General features: G+C 35.8%; 1 protein-coding gene across 1 annotated transcript; it reads left to right on the forward strand.

Annotated features, from left to right (window-relative positions):
* Positions 1–6428, forward strand: LOC144713099 (EamA-like transporter family). Its single transcript, XM_078587590.1, has 8 exons — positions 1–728; positions 2020–2424; positions 3332–3549; positions 3660–3730; positions 3833–3934; positions 4593–4710; positions 5211–5346; positions 6225–6428. The coding sequence occupies exons 1-8, from the start codon at positions 648–650 to the stop codon at positions 6285–6287; spliced, it is 1194 nt and encodes a 397-aa protein (XP_078443716.1). The 5' UTR covers positions 1–647; the 3' UTR covers positions 6288–6428.
* Positions 6429–14779: the final 8351 nt, after the last annotated feature.

Below are 14779 nucleotides of genomic sequence, written 5' to 3' on the forward strand. Positions count from 1 at the left end.
GTTTGGCCGCAGAGAATTTCAAAATTTATTGTTTGTTTGTGTTCTCCGAATTGAGAAATTCACCGGAGTTTCTGTAGATCGAGATTTCGGTTCGATCGATTTTTCTGGGACCCAGCGCTATTCTGTTCTTCGACGTCGATAGCTGTGTGGCCGTTCTTCCGACGTTCCCTGAGACAAAATTCCAAGATCTTGGTGAACGGGTGATGATTTCTACGCTTGTTTTTCATCTGGGCTCTTGAAAATTCTTCTCTTTTTCGGTTGAGATTGTTGCCCAGGAAGCGAATTCCAGAGATCTACAGTAATCCGAGGCGTTACAGGGAATCTCTAGATCTCTCCAGACAAATTTTCAAACAAGATCATTCAATATCATCTTGGATCTCGCTTAACAGGTTAATTCTGACTCAAGGTTTCTTCATCTCGATGCAATGTCAAATGGGTTCTCTCGCTCAAGGTTTCTTCAAATCCTGAGAGGTGCTGAAGTGGAGACTGAGATCTGATCTTGGAAGAGTGGGTGGCTTTGAAATGGGTTATGGATCGGAGGAGAGAATGGAAGAGGGTTCGAGATCTGATTGATAATCGTTGGTTTGATTCATTACTTGTTGGCGGTGGTTAGGGTTTTTCATCGTCCTGGTTGAAGGCCGAGGAAGATGGGTTGGAGATACAACGCGGGGCTGGCTCTCATTGGTACTGTCGTTGTCATCTGGGTGACCTCTGCTGAAGTAACGCAGGTTCTATTCAAGATCTTGATTTCTTCTTTTAGAATTTTTTTAGCTTCTTCTTTTTCTTCTTCGTCTTCGGATTTCTAGGAATTTTTTAGAACAATTGCGTGCGAGTAATCTCTGCGAGGCTTTGATCAGAATCGCCATCAATTTCTTGGTTTTTGTCTGGTTTAATTCCTCGAATCAATGAATTGAATTTCGCCATTCAGTTTGGAATAACGCTGTCACTGTTCTTCTCCATTCTCTTCTTGCGCGGCATTCTTGGGAGAAAACAAGAGGGGGGAAATCTATGATCTACTACTGAAAGATTGAGCTGCAAAATGATGTTGGAAACTACGTGAAGAGATTAAGACTTTAGATTGATTGATTGTTAGGTTGATTGATTGGATTCTTTATGCATCGTTCGACAGATATGAAGGTTAAATTCTTTATTAATGACTTTTTTGGGAAGTGAATTGCCAGTCTTATGAGGATTTGAAGTTATTACTTTGTTTCGTCATTGTCATTTCCCGCATGTCATCCATCTGTTGATGAGGAATTTGTTAATTTGATCATTATTCGCGCAAGTCAAACATGGATGACAATGACAATGATGAATTCATAATCCATCCTCTCAAGGGTGGATTCTCAAAGCATGGTCCACGAATAACCAAACATGGTGACGCGCGGACAATGACAATGATGATGATGATGATGGTGACAATGATAACTTTTTCTTCATCATCATCCTCATTGTCTAGCCGTCAATGACAATTTTGTCATCTTCGTTGTCCTTTTTCATCAATTGATGATGATGACAGAGACCAGATGTCGCGGTAACAGTGACAATGGAGAAATTCATCATCTTCCCACAGCCTAAGAGACTGGTTGCTTTCATAGAAAGAGGGCCCCTTTACAAGAAAATGGTTTGGGAAAGGACAAACTCAGATTAAGACTATGGATTTATTGACTGATTGAATTATTAGTGCGTAATTGTCATCCGGTGTGAAGCTTAACTTCTTCATAATCATCTTCATCATCGTCCACTCGTCATTTGTGGATGAAAATAATGAAGACAAAATGTTGAGGCGGCAATGACGATGACAACCCTAGAGTTAGGCTGTTGTCATATAAAGAGAATCCTTTTACATGAAAAAGTTTTGGAAAGGACAGCCAGGGATTAAGATCGGATTTATTGAATGCATTCTTTATTAATTTATGTTTTCTTTTTTCTTTTCTTCTGATCATTTTTCATCTTTATTTTTTTGTCAAATGATATAATTTGATTTTTGGTTTTCTTAAGGATTAAATTTTTCTGCAGAGGATATTTAGAGACTATCAGCAACCCTTTGCCATTACTTACCTGGGTGCCTCACTCATGGTGGTTTATCTGCCCATATCATTCATCAAGGATTGGCTTTATGTTATATTTAGAAAGTATTCTCATGCAAGCAGTCGAACTCAAGTAGAACTCACCCGAAAATCCTCTGGGATTCTTGACTCCCCTCTTGAGTACATTGAAATGCAGAAGACTCTGGATAAAGAACTTCAGACTTCAAAAACAAGACAGGAAAGCGAAGCAGAGATTTTCTCAGAGGAAGAAGGCCTGCCATTCATTACTAAAAGCAAGGAAGATTTCTCTCAAGTGAAACAAAAGAGAGAGTTTGCCACCAAAGAAATCGCCATGTTTGGTCTTTATCTGGCCCCAATTTGGTTCTTGACAGAAGTGAGTTTGCTGATGTATCCTAAATTCCTTGATTTTGTCATTTTTAAATTCTTTCTTATATGTTACGATCTTTATTAGCTTAATTTCTTATTTCATCTGTTTTTGGGTGTTCATTACCTCAATGTTGCATCACTGAAGTTTCATTGTGAGTACCATCTTCTGCTGTCCTTATTTTTTTTAGAGGTTATGTAGTTAAGACTATTATAATATAAATACTGATACGTATCGTAAGGACAGTAGAGGGCGAGGAGAGGTAGAATTTCCCGGGGTAGAGAGGTGAAACGGGAAGGATCAGAGAGGGGGCCGAGCAGAGGGGGTAGGGATCGGCCGAGGACGAGCCGCCTGAAGACGCGGTGAAGTGGAGACGATCACGAGAGCAGGGGATCGTTGAGGGAGAGAGGGGGACCAGACCTAGACGTGGAGAGGGGAGAAAAGGACATTTCTTTCTTCTTCTTCTTCGCTGCCATCCTAAAGGAAGGGCATCCCTATTTAAAGGAAATACATAATAGTCAAATGACTGAAACGCCCCTGTGGGCTAACATGACGAAACTACTCCTAGATAGGTCGAGGATCCTCTCAAGGATCCTATCACTGCGTGAACCATCTTCTGCTGTCCTTATTTTTTTAGAGGTTACGTAGTTAAGACTATTATAATATAAATACTCTATATAATAACAATTTAAACACAGAAATCTTGAGTTTGTCTTGGAATCTTGGTGGTCTGCACCTAACAAGCTCTTGATTGTCCTCTTCTTTTTCTTCTTCACCCACTTCTTCTCTCTCTTCCCTACTTTTTATTTACACATTCTTAATAATTCTTGATCGGCAGTCATCCGGTTTCATTCATTTAGACAGTTGATTTACTCTTAACCAGCATTATTTTACTATGTTTTTCTGTTTTATTCAGTATTTATCAAATGCTGCTCTTGCTCGAACCAGTGTTGCAAGTACGACTGTTCTATCATCGACCTCCGGGCTCTTTACGTTGTTCATCAGTGTTTTAATGAAACAAGACTCGTTAAATGTGGCAAAAGTTATAGCTGTGCTGGTAAGCATGGCTGGCGTTGCCATGACGACATTGGGCAAGACCTGGGCGGCTGATGAGTCAGAATTAAGCCCTTCTCTGTAGGTTATCAACTTATTAAATTAAATAAATAAAAAGGTTACCTACTAATCAAATAATTCCAAGTAGAGTTTCTTCAATGATGACATTTGCATTTATTTTCCTCTTGTAGGGTGGGAGAGAGATCTTTAGTAGGAGATCTTTTCAGTTTTCTCTCGGCAATGTCATATGGTTTGTTCACCGGTATGAGCCATGTTCTCTAAATTTGAAATACTTCATATCCTGAGCCCAGTGGTAGGATTTTTTTAGTAAAAGTTTATGTATAGTTTAGTTGTGTTCATGCAGTTCTTCTGAAGAAGTTTGCTGGAGAGGAGGGTGAAGGGGTGGATGTCCAAAAACTTTTTGGATATGTGGGCCTGTTTACACTCTTCGCTCTGTGGTGGCTCAGTAAGATATACCGATTTTGAAACTCTAATTTTCTGTTGATGAATATGAGATAAGGCCTGTCGTTTAATAAGCTAAAATGTCAAGAATCGCATTAAACATGGGGATGAACGAAAAATTGTGTAGTATGATGAAAAAATCAATGGCCTGTTTTATCAAATTCACCGTCTCAAGATTCTCCTTTTCGTATTGTGTAGTTTTCCTTGATATCTCCCCTTTCCCTGCATCTCTAGCCAAATTTTAGTTTTTTCATTCAGTTTTGGTATTAATGCTTTCATTCTGCATGGTATTGTTAGGTATTTGACGGCTTCTGTCAGATGAATAATTAATGACATGTTTTTTGCATATTCGTGTTTTGTGATTATCTCCACTATGTTCTTGTCAGGTTTTCCTTTAATTTTCCTCTTATTCTCATTTCCTCATCAAAAACTTGAATTTTTATTCAGTTTTCTTAAGTATCTTTTCGTTCCTTTTCTCCATTGCATTAATCAGATGAAAAAATGAATTATAATTTTTCACATTCATCTGTTTTATGATTGTCCTATACATTTTTTCATATAAATATTGAGTTTCCTCTACTTTTTCTCTTTTCTTTTATATTCATCCAAATCTTGTATTTGTGATTCATTTTTCATAGTAATTCCTTCATTCCTTTTTTCAGTTTGGCCTTTATCTGCATTGGGGATCGAGCCCAAATTCACAATTCCCCACTCTGCTAAAATGGAGGAGATTGTGCTTGTCAATGGTTTAGTGGGTAGTGTCCTGTCAGACTACTTTTGGTAAGGAAGTCATTGCGTGGCTTTTAGTCTTTCTCCTTGACCATAATTTCTTCACAAACTATCTCCCAGCATATAAAAATGACATTCTTCTTTTGAAGAATTCAAAATTCTAGCTTAACTTTCTTGTAAGACATTTCTCAAATTCTTTCATCGGATAAACAGAAACTTCTAATGATTTAGGATTTATGGCCCAAATATAGTTTCACCGTTATAAACTTGGAGTGTGATCAATTCATTGCACATCTTCTTTGTGAATAATGAATTATCTCAAATGTGGACTTTTATATCCAAATATGGCTTTATCCACTTAAATGAGGACTAGGTTCTATGTGTTGGTTAATTATCCCATAAAACTTATCTCAAACTGGGAATTCTTCTCGCTATTTAGAATTTTAGAACCAACATGATGTCATCCGCAAATATTTGGAATAGGATCAAGTATTTTCTTCAAACTCTAGAAACATAAGTTTTCTGAGTCTGTGATAACTTTATGTTGACAGGGCACTTTGTGTTGTCTGGACGACACCGCTGGTGGCTACTCTGGGGATGTCTCTCACCATACCTCTTGCTATGGTTGCAGACATGATAATCCATGGCCGCCATTATTCTGCCATTTATGTTCTTGGATCGGCTCAGGTACCCTCTTTTCCTATTTAGTAATTATCTTTTCTCCCTATATTTCTAATTGCTTCTATGGGAAGGGGTTTTGTGTTATGATCAGATCTAGGTATCTCTTTCGATACTCTGGTCTCAGAAAGATAGAAAGAGATAGAGAGAGAGAGCACCTGAGTGTATTGTTGAATGCAGATGTTTCTCTATCTGACCTTTGGAAGATTGAGTGCTCTTTCCCAGACTCGGATAATGCTTTCAGTCCCTTGTCCAGTTGGAAAATTAGTGAGAGATATATTTGGTTCTGTTGAAAGCTTTCTAAATATTTGGTAGTTATCTTCTTAATATCTAGACAACTAGCTGCATACCTCTCTCTAACCATCAGAGGATTGACTGCTCTTCCCCAGACTTGCCTTGCTCATTGGGGAAACTACAGAGGGAGAGAGGGGGGGGGAGAGAGAGAGAGATTTGATTATCTTTATGCCTTTCTTGATACCTCTCTAACCATTTTCTTTCAAAAAAAACTTCTCTATCCATTGAAAGAGTGACTGTACTTTCCAGACTCTGGTAACTCTTTCAGTACGTTTCCCAGCGGAGAAGAGAGGAGGGAGAGTGCGTCTTTATAGATTCTTTCTATACTTCTAGGCTCATTTATTTTTAATATTGCTTTCATCTTCTAAGAGACTCTCTTGTTGCTACAATCTGGTACATTTTGGAAACTCTGTTTTCAAGAGAGATCTTTATTATCTCAAAAGAAAATAAAAGTTATAGTTAAATCCAGTTATCCCATATTCTAATCCTGAAACTTTCACCCTGGCTTGCTTGTTCCATGATAAATGAAAACGTTTACTTTCCTCAGTGATGTGAAAGATACATGAGTAATCTGATATTTCTTTTTCCATCAGGTGTTTGTTGGATTTGTAATAGCTAATGCTGCGGACTGGATTTCCCGGAAGCTTGGCTTCTAATCATGGCTGGGAAAATTATTTTGTTATGTTTTCTCATCATTCTTTCATCATTTTCACGGTGACACCCTGGAAAATGTAAATGCTTTTTTGAAATGTGATACATGCGTGTCAAAATCATCCTTAATTTTTCATTGATTGGTATCAGCGATACAAGATTAAATAATATTCTTTTCAATAAACCCAATGAAGTTTTAGGTTCAGAATTTTAATAATATAATGCATAGATGAATAAAGAAAAAATGTGGACGCATTGAGTCAAAAAAATCTAGTCTCACATAAAACCGTAGACAGAAATTTTAGTTTGGTATTGGAAATAAAATATGCGGTTAAGAGTAAATGGCTTATCTCTATTTATTTGGTGAAAAATAATAATTTGAAGTCTTGAGTGACCAAAGGTTGGAACTATGGAGAGCCATTGATGATTAAACCATTGAATTTATGACTGTGATAAGTGTCATGCTTTTTCATCATTCCAAAATTGTATTGATTGCAATTTAAATTAATCTGAAATTTGAATCAATCTGAAATCTGTGGTAATTTGAATCAATCATTTTTTGTGCCGCAATGTGTCCCTGTGCATAAACAAATGTTAGCTCGCAGTTGGCCATTATGGCATCACAACTTACCATGCACAGGGATGAATCAGCTAATCATGGATGAATCATAATGATTAGTCATTTTTTTACTAAATTGAAGAGCAACATGTGGCATTTTCAAAATAAACCCAAAAAAAATCATAACACCCCTTAAATAATTCCAGAACATATATTCAAAATCATAGAAATCTTAGTATATATATATTCTGACTTTAAAAGGTTATATCTCCAAATATGATGTCATAAATGCCAAAATATATATATTCCAACTTAGAGAAGCATTTTATGTATGAGTATGTTGTCCAAACGTTCGATAAAAATACCTGAAAATTGATAAAAACTGGAATATCAATATAAAAATGTATTTGATTATTTTAATCTTGATAATATGGATATTTGATCATTTTAATGAAATTAAAAAGATGGAATTTATGATATTAATCTAATAGTCTGTGTGTTATTAGTGCCCATGAGAGGTAGGGTGCAGGATGCGAAGAGAAATTTGAATGGATATTTTTTCATTTGGAGATTTAATACATATTATAGTTAAATGGGAATTTTTCATATACTGTGAATCTTTAGATGTTCACCAATATCGAATAAACCTTATATATCTAGGTGATCTTATTAATCTTATTTGAACTTATGACCCTTTTCCCAGAGGGCTTTTGCCATTAATGCATCTTGAAAATCATAATAAAAAATTATCTCTAGATAATCTCATTTCTTATTTTTGATAAACTTTGTTTTTACCCTTGAAAATATCGCATAACTCTCTAGCTGCTTTTTGATGCTCCATACCTGGATTTTTTAGATAGAAACCAAGTAGACCCACAATATGGGCATTATCTGGATGTGTACAATTTTTTGTAGACATAAGACTTCCAGAGCTGATCCATAAGGGATATTTTGCATCTTTTGAGTTTAAAAAATATTATTTTGGTAATGTTTAAGACTAAGTTGTCTCCTTTAGTAAGGGGCATAGCTAAGAAGAGGTTTACAGTCTTCCATGCCAGACTTTTTAATCACCTTTGAACGTAGCCTCTTTGATACAAAACTATTTTTTGTTGGAATGATAACAAGATTAGCGGAATTCCTAATAGATAATAGGATTCACTACGCACTTTCGTCTGATCATGACCCACCATGTTCCCAATAGATTGTAGAATTCACCAAGCTCTTTTATCTGAAAATGAATCCCAACAATCTGTATAAATAATCTGATTCTCCAAGCTCTTTCATCTGAAAATGACTCACATTTTTCATAATGCAAGCAAGCTCTTTAATAATACAAAACAGGATTCATAGCATTATCTGGTTTCGTCATTTTTATTATTTCATGTGTCAATCAAGAGAGGGACTCTTGCATATATCAGGTGTAGCTCAATATCAAAATTATTACAAGTTCCATTATTGTTATAAAAGAGTATTTTGATGAAATTTAAGAGAAAGTAAATCATAAGTTATGCCTTCTCATTGAGTAAATCATTTTTTTAATAATACAAAACAGGATTGTATTTCTCCATATGACTCTTTGAATCCATTTTTTTATAAATATCCAAAAATTATTTTTTTGAGTAAATCATAAGTTATTCCTTCTCATTGAGTAAATCATTTTTTTAATAATACAAAACAGGATTGTATTTCTCCATATGACTCTTTGAATCCAGTTTTTTATAAATATCCAAAAATTAGAGGTTTACCTTAATTGATCAACAATAAGATAACTTGACCACAGAAATCTGCTGCATGTCCCTGGATAAATATAATTAAACATACAGAAATATATATTAAAAATATTTAGTGGAACTTCTTTACAGAACTTGTATTTAAGGTTGTGGAATTTTTTTCATCTAGAATAGAGATTTTAAGAGAATTTTTAATTGGTCTAAGCTTCCGGTAAAACACAAATACAGTCAAAATTATCTTTATCGTTATCAACAATGACTAGATATGTATATTCAGTCTCTTCCTTAAAGACAATCCTGTGAACTTTATCTCCCCTTCAAAACTCAATTTCCTAAACAAATGTGTGTTTCCTGTCTAAAAAATGGATTTATCAGGGTTTTGTAAAATTTTAATGCTCTAGACATTTCTTTTATTTGGTTGTAAGCTCTTGCTTCTTCTTGACAACCCCAAATGGAACATCCTGTAAATTAGTTTATCTACTTACTCAAAGCTAACATGGGATTTTCATAGTTTCTGTTACTGTAATTCTACTGATTTATTTATCATATTTAATGCTTTTACCCATATGTTCATGGGAATAGTGTTATCAGTTAATAGAGAGCTTGCGCCAGGTAGACTTGATTACAAAATAGATGAACTTTAATATTTTTAAATATATAAGCATAACTGAATGTGTCCAAAATAGAGACAGAAACTAAGTCTTGTCTAAATTGTGGTACAAAAAACTATATATCAAGTGAAAATGATAACCATATTGTAATTATAACCTGATTGTTATCATGAGTGCACTCATGTTCTTCAAGTATTTTCCTACTGTTGAGCAAGTAGTGCCAACATTTGACATGTATACACGACATTCACATGTATGGAGAAAGAAACTTTTAGCAGAAAGCCTGTAGGCAGAATGTTGTCTCCATCTAAAGAACTCTTAACATTGGGTAATCTACTAAATTTTTGTGTATTTAATATTAGACAATCTTTGGCCCTTTCTCACTCATAACTCTTTTAGAACTTTCACTTCATAAAATTGATCATCACCTTGCATCTTTCCCTTTCATGAACATAAAGAATAAAATAGTATGAATGAGGAGTCCATTTATACACAATTAAGCTTCAATATGACTTTTCAGCCTATCAGGATGTAGCCCAAGGGAATTTCAGAGTTGTTTCCCTTTTCAGCTTATATTGCACTTTACAGCCCATATTTTTGCTTTATTTGGCCTCATTACGGACATATATGGGCTATTCTGTGCTTACTAAAGCAATTTGCTGTCCACATTTGGCTGCCATTATCACACATTGGGCCTAATAAGGCCCATGTAAGGCCAATTATGCTCCCATGAATGGCCCGGCCACCTCTGTAAGTCTGTGAGCCCATTGGGCCACTGTGCACCTAGAAGTGACCCAATTAGCCCATTTGAGGCCACGGAGTGGCCCTGTTAGGCCTTGTCCACTGAGATGATATTGGCCATGAGAAGAAATAACCTAAACCTCTCTCATTATTACTATCATTCATGTTTGTGACACTCAAGAGAATGTGTGATGGTCGCCGAACGATTGTGATTCGTGTTGTTTACACATCATAATGCCATCCCAGCTTGAAGATATTACAATTGATGATGACATTGAAAATGATTGCAGCAGGACTTGTGATGAGTATGGAGGGATAATTAATATGTGTATGAAATGTAAAAAAAATTCATTCTTTGTCATCCCGTGATTTAATGTAGAACAAATCAACAGAAAATAAAGAAAAATTTTATCCCCAAAAACCAAATGCGACAAAGTCTGATACTAATTGTTAAAACATAAAAAAAATGCGTTCACTGATTCTCAAGGATGAAATAATTAACAAGAACTTAAAACATACTTCAGTCCACCGTTTGTATCTTCGAGTCAAAAAACTGAGCGTTCTTGATGGAAGGTCTTTTAGATCAGAAGGGGATGATAATACTGACTAATCCTTGATAGTATGATGCCAAGGAGAAATTTCAACCACCTTATGACCCAAGGACCTGGCCCCTATTTATTGGAAGATGAAAAACTTAATATTGTTAAGTATATATTAATTAATCACAAGATTATTACAAAGATATACTTAACCTCTACGAATTTAATTATAATTAAATACCTTAATTTCATCATTAGTATAAGTGAACCACACTAATTGGGATCTGTTATTGATAGCTTAATAACATACATATATAGGGTTGTCCATAATTAAGAAATTCATCCATCACTTTTCTCTCTATATTTCTTTCCTTACTCTTCCAAACATAAATATGAAAGACGAAAAACCAAATCAACCTCTCTATCATTCGTTTACATTCCCTCTCTTTTTCTCTATCTATCTATTTTTCCTTTATCTTTCCAACTCTAAATATCAGTCCAAAAACCAAGTCAAAGCTCTCTCTCTCTCTATCTCTATCCATCCATCTGTCCCTTCTCTTTCCAGCTCTAAATATCAAAGTCCGAAGACCAAGTAAACATCTCTCTCTATCTCTATCAATCTATCTTTATTTTCTCTTTCCAACTCAAAATATCAAAGTCCGAAAACCAAACAACCTCTCTCTCTATCTCTATCTATCTATCTTTCCTTTCTCTTTCCAACTCTAAATATCAAAGTTTGACAACCAAGTCAATCTGTCTCTCTTGCTCTCATTCCCTCTCTCTCTCTCTATCTATCTCCATCTATTTGTCTTTCCTTTATCTTTGCAACTAGAAATAACAAGTCCAAAAACCAAGTCAAGCTCTCTCTCTCTCCCTCTCTCTCCCTCTCTCTCCTCTCTCTCTCTCTATCTCTCTCTCTATCTCTCTCTCTCTCTATCTCTCTCCCTCCCTCCCTTTCTATATTTAGTTCATTTCTCTCTCTAGAGTACCTTTCTCTTGCCAATTCTACGCATGAAATACAAAGGATCAGGTCAACCAGGTACGTCTTTACGTGTTTAATCACTGAAACTCCCATAACTGTAAGCCGTTGACTTGTTTTTTCTAGACATAATTGGCACGCGTATAAACCAAACCATCAGAGACTGAGTCCAATTACAAGGGGATGCGAAGGCCGCCTTAATAAATACTCACTTTGAAGACCATCTCAAAGCCTTGACTAGGGCTCTTTGACTAGGGAAGTCACATCAAAGCACATTGAGAAGATGTACTGCCGACCTGTAATCTAGAAATAACTTATCTACCCTTTTGAAATAAAATTTATTAAAAGGACCTACATCAGATTTAAAGATTTTTTTTCTATGGGAAATGGGCATCTCCATTATCTCTGTGGGCTGACCCCAAAACAAAGCTCTGACCATCAATTTGAATGAGTCAGCTTCAGCCTCCACAGAGAGGTTAGACTACAGTGGAATGTTGCTTAAAGGTCCAGTCAAACCTTGGAATAGCGTCCCAACATTTTTAAAACAATATTGGCTATATCCGTCTCCTGTTTTGCCACATCATTGTAAATATACTCTATTTATGTGAAATGGGCTAATTCAGTATCCATGTGGGTTGTCCTCAATCCAGAACGTTGATATCATCTTGAATGAGTCAACTCTTAACACAGATATTACTTGAAAAATTCCATTGAAATCTAGAGGTTTATTGCAAAAGATCTTAAAAGGAATATTGGCTGGCATGCCCTCCACTACCCAGTTGCATCAAATGAATTATAATTCTTTTAGGGGAAATGGGCATTCATGGCCAGGATTGGTTAGAATTTTTTTCAATTAATTCTTCCTGAGAGGGTGTTAAATTAAATTAAACCTTAAATTGCGCCTGAATCTTTTAAAAAGAATAGTGCTGAACAAGGCAGTTTTTCACATGCTAAATCACAAGTAAATGTATTTTCCTTAATCAGCCAGAGGAATTAAATGAGGGCCAAGGGCCGACCATGTTAAATTTATGAACTATTCTTCCCTTTTTGAAACTCTCTTAGGACTGTGCTTTGTAGGTTGCATTGGCCGGCCCATTATTAAGGATATAGAGAAAAGTCAAGTAGACTGATATGGTGGGACATAGCATTAAACTATGACTCACGAGTGAACTGTGCAGGCCAAATTTGGTCCATGCCAGCTGCCATCCATGCAATGTACTGACAATGTCAGCATGCATGTGCCACATCCGTTCATCTGAACCTTGGAATTGGTCTCTGGATGTGTCAGAATGTTGACATGATTGTTTTATTATCATGGTTATAATTATAAAAAGGAAATATGTTTGTAAATATGATATATCATCTTTTAATTTGTTTAAAGGACAATTGCCTTTTTTTTATTTCTTTTCAGAGTCCATCTTTCCTATGTTATGTCAGTGTTGGAGTTAATCTTCAATTTTCTTTCAAAAGGGGAATATTGTTTCTATATGCAGAATATAAAAACAAACTCAATTATTGTGATATGAGTATCCATGATAATAGATTTACATGTTCTGGAGATCAATCTGATAGAGCATAATCATTGGGGAACCCGTTGACAAAATTATAAAAACCATTTCTGTTGACTTTTGTGGATAATCAGAATATATTTATGGTACATGAGACATAAACAAAAGTAAAACTATGACAATACAGGGATTTTTCATCTGCGTTGGGCAGAAAAACATTGATAGGGTACCAAGCAGAAGGACTACACATTTATTGCTACCAAACTGTTTGACATGTCAAAATCCACCGACTTTTCCTTTTTCTCAGAAAACCATAAATAGCTTCGTGTATGTTATTCTTGGAATACAAATGACTTGTATATCCCTCCTACCCTTCAAGCATTTGAGGACATTTAAAGATAGAAAATTTATTTAAAAGCCCAGGCAAATCAAAATTAAGAGGGGATTAAGAGCAGATGATAAAGGAGACAAATTTTTAAGTGGGGCTTATGAGCAAATTCTTGACGAACCCAACTTAGTAAAATTCAAGAACAGAGTGTACATTGAATTACGACTTTAAATTATATAAATCTGTGAAATTTTGGGTTTTCTTTCCCTCTGGCGAGAGCAAAGATTAGACGCGTATATAGAACGTGAACAGAAAGAACGTGGACGGCTAGGATTAGAGTTGACCAGGTTCGGGCACCGTTTTAAATCTTTCTCTCTCTAGATCTCCACCGTTGAATATCTTCAATGGAAGACCAGGATGTGGGCAGTTCTTCGGAGCAGAGGCGGCTTCTCCGTCATGGTCACAGCTCATTCCGTCCAAATAACCAGAATTTCCGGCTACTTAATTTATTAACGCGGCGCTCATAACTCTGCCGGAAGCCCAGAAACTCGTCTCGGATAGAGATAGAGATAGAGATAAAGATAGCGAAAGAGATAGAGACGGAGAGAGAGAGATAGAGAGATAGAGATGGAGATGGAGAGATAGAGAGATAGAGATAGAGATGGAGAGAAAGAGTATAGAGAGATAGAGAGATAAAGATAGAGATAGAGATGGAGAGAAAGAGTATAGAGAGATAGAGAGATAAAGATAGAGATAGAGATGGAGAGAAAGAGAATAGAGAGATAAAGAGATAAAGATAGAGATAGAGATGGAGAGAAAGAGTATAGAGAGATAGAGAGATAGAGATAGAGATGGAGAGAGAGAGAGATAGAGATGGAGAGAAAAAGATATAGAGAGATAGAGGTAGAGATGGAGAAAAAAGATATAAAGAGATAGAAAGATAGAGATAGAGATGGAGAGAAAGAGAGATAGAGATACAGATGGAGAGAAAGAGAGATAGAGAGATAGAGAGACAGAGATAGAGATAGAGATAGAGATAGAGATAGAGATAGAGATAGAGATAGAGATGGAGAGAAGGAGAGATAGAGAGATAGAGAGAAAGAGAGACAGAGATAGAGATAGAGATGGAGAGAAAGAGAGACAGAGATAGAGATAGCGATGGAGAGAAAGAGAGATAGAGATGGAGATACAGATGGAGAGAAAGAGATATAGAGAGAAAGAGAGATAGAGATGGAGAGAAAGAGAATAGAGAGATAAAGAGAGATATAGAGAGATAGAGGTAGAGATGGAGAAAAAAGATATAAAGAGATAGAAAGATATAGATAGAGATGGAGAGAAAGAGAGATAGAGATACAGATGGAGAGAAAGAGAGATAGAGAGATAGAGAGACAGAGATAGAGATAGAGATAGAGATAGAGATAGAGATAGAGATAGAGATGGAGAGAAGGAGAGATAGAGAGATAGAGAGAAAGAGAGACAGAGATAGAGATAGAGATGGAGAG

Source organism: Wolffia australiana, chromosome 15, assembly GCF_029677425.1.
Source record: "Wolffia australiana isolate 7733 chromosome 15, ASM2967742v1".
Taxonomy (NCBI): domain Eukaryota; kingdom Viridiplantae; phylum Streptophyta; class Magnoliopsida; order Alismatales; family Araceae; genus Wolffia; species Wolffia australiana.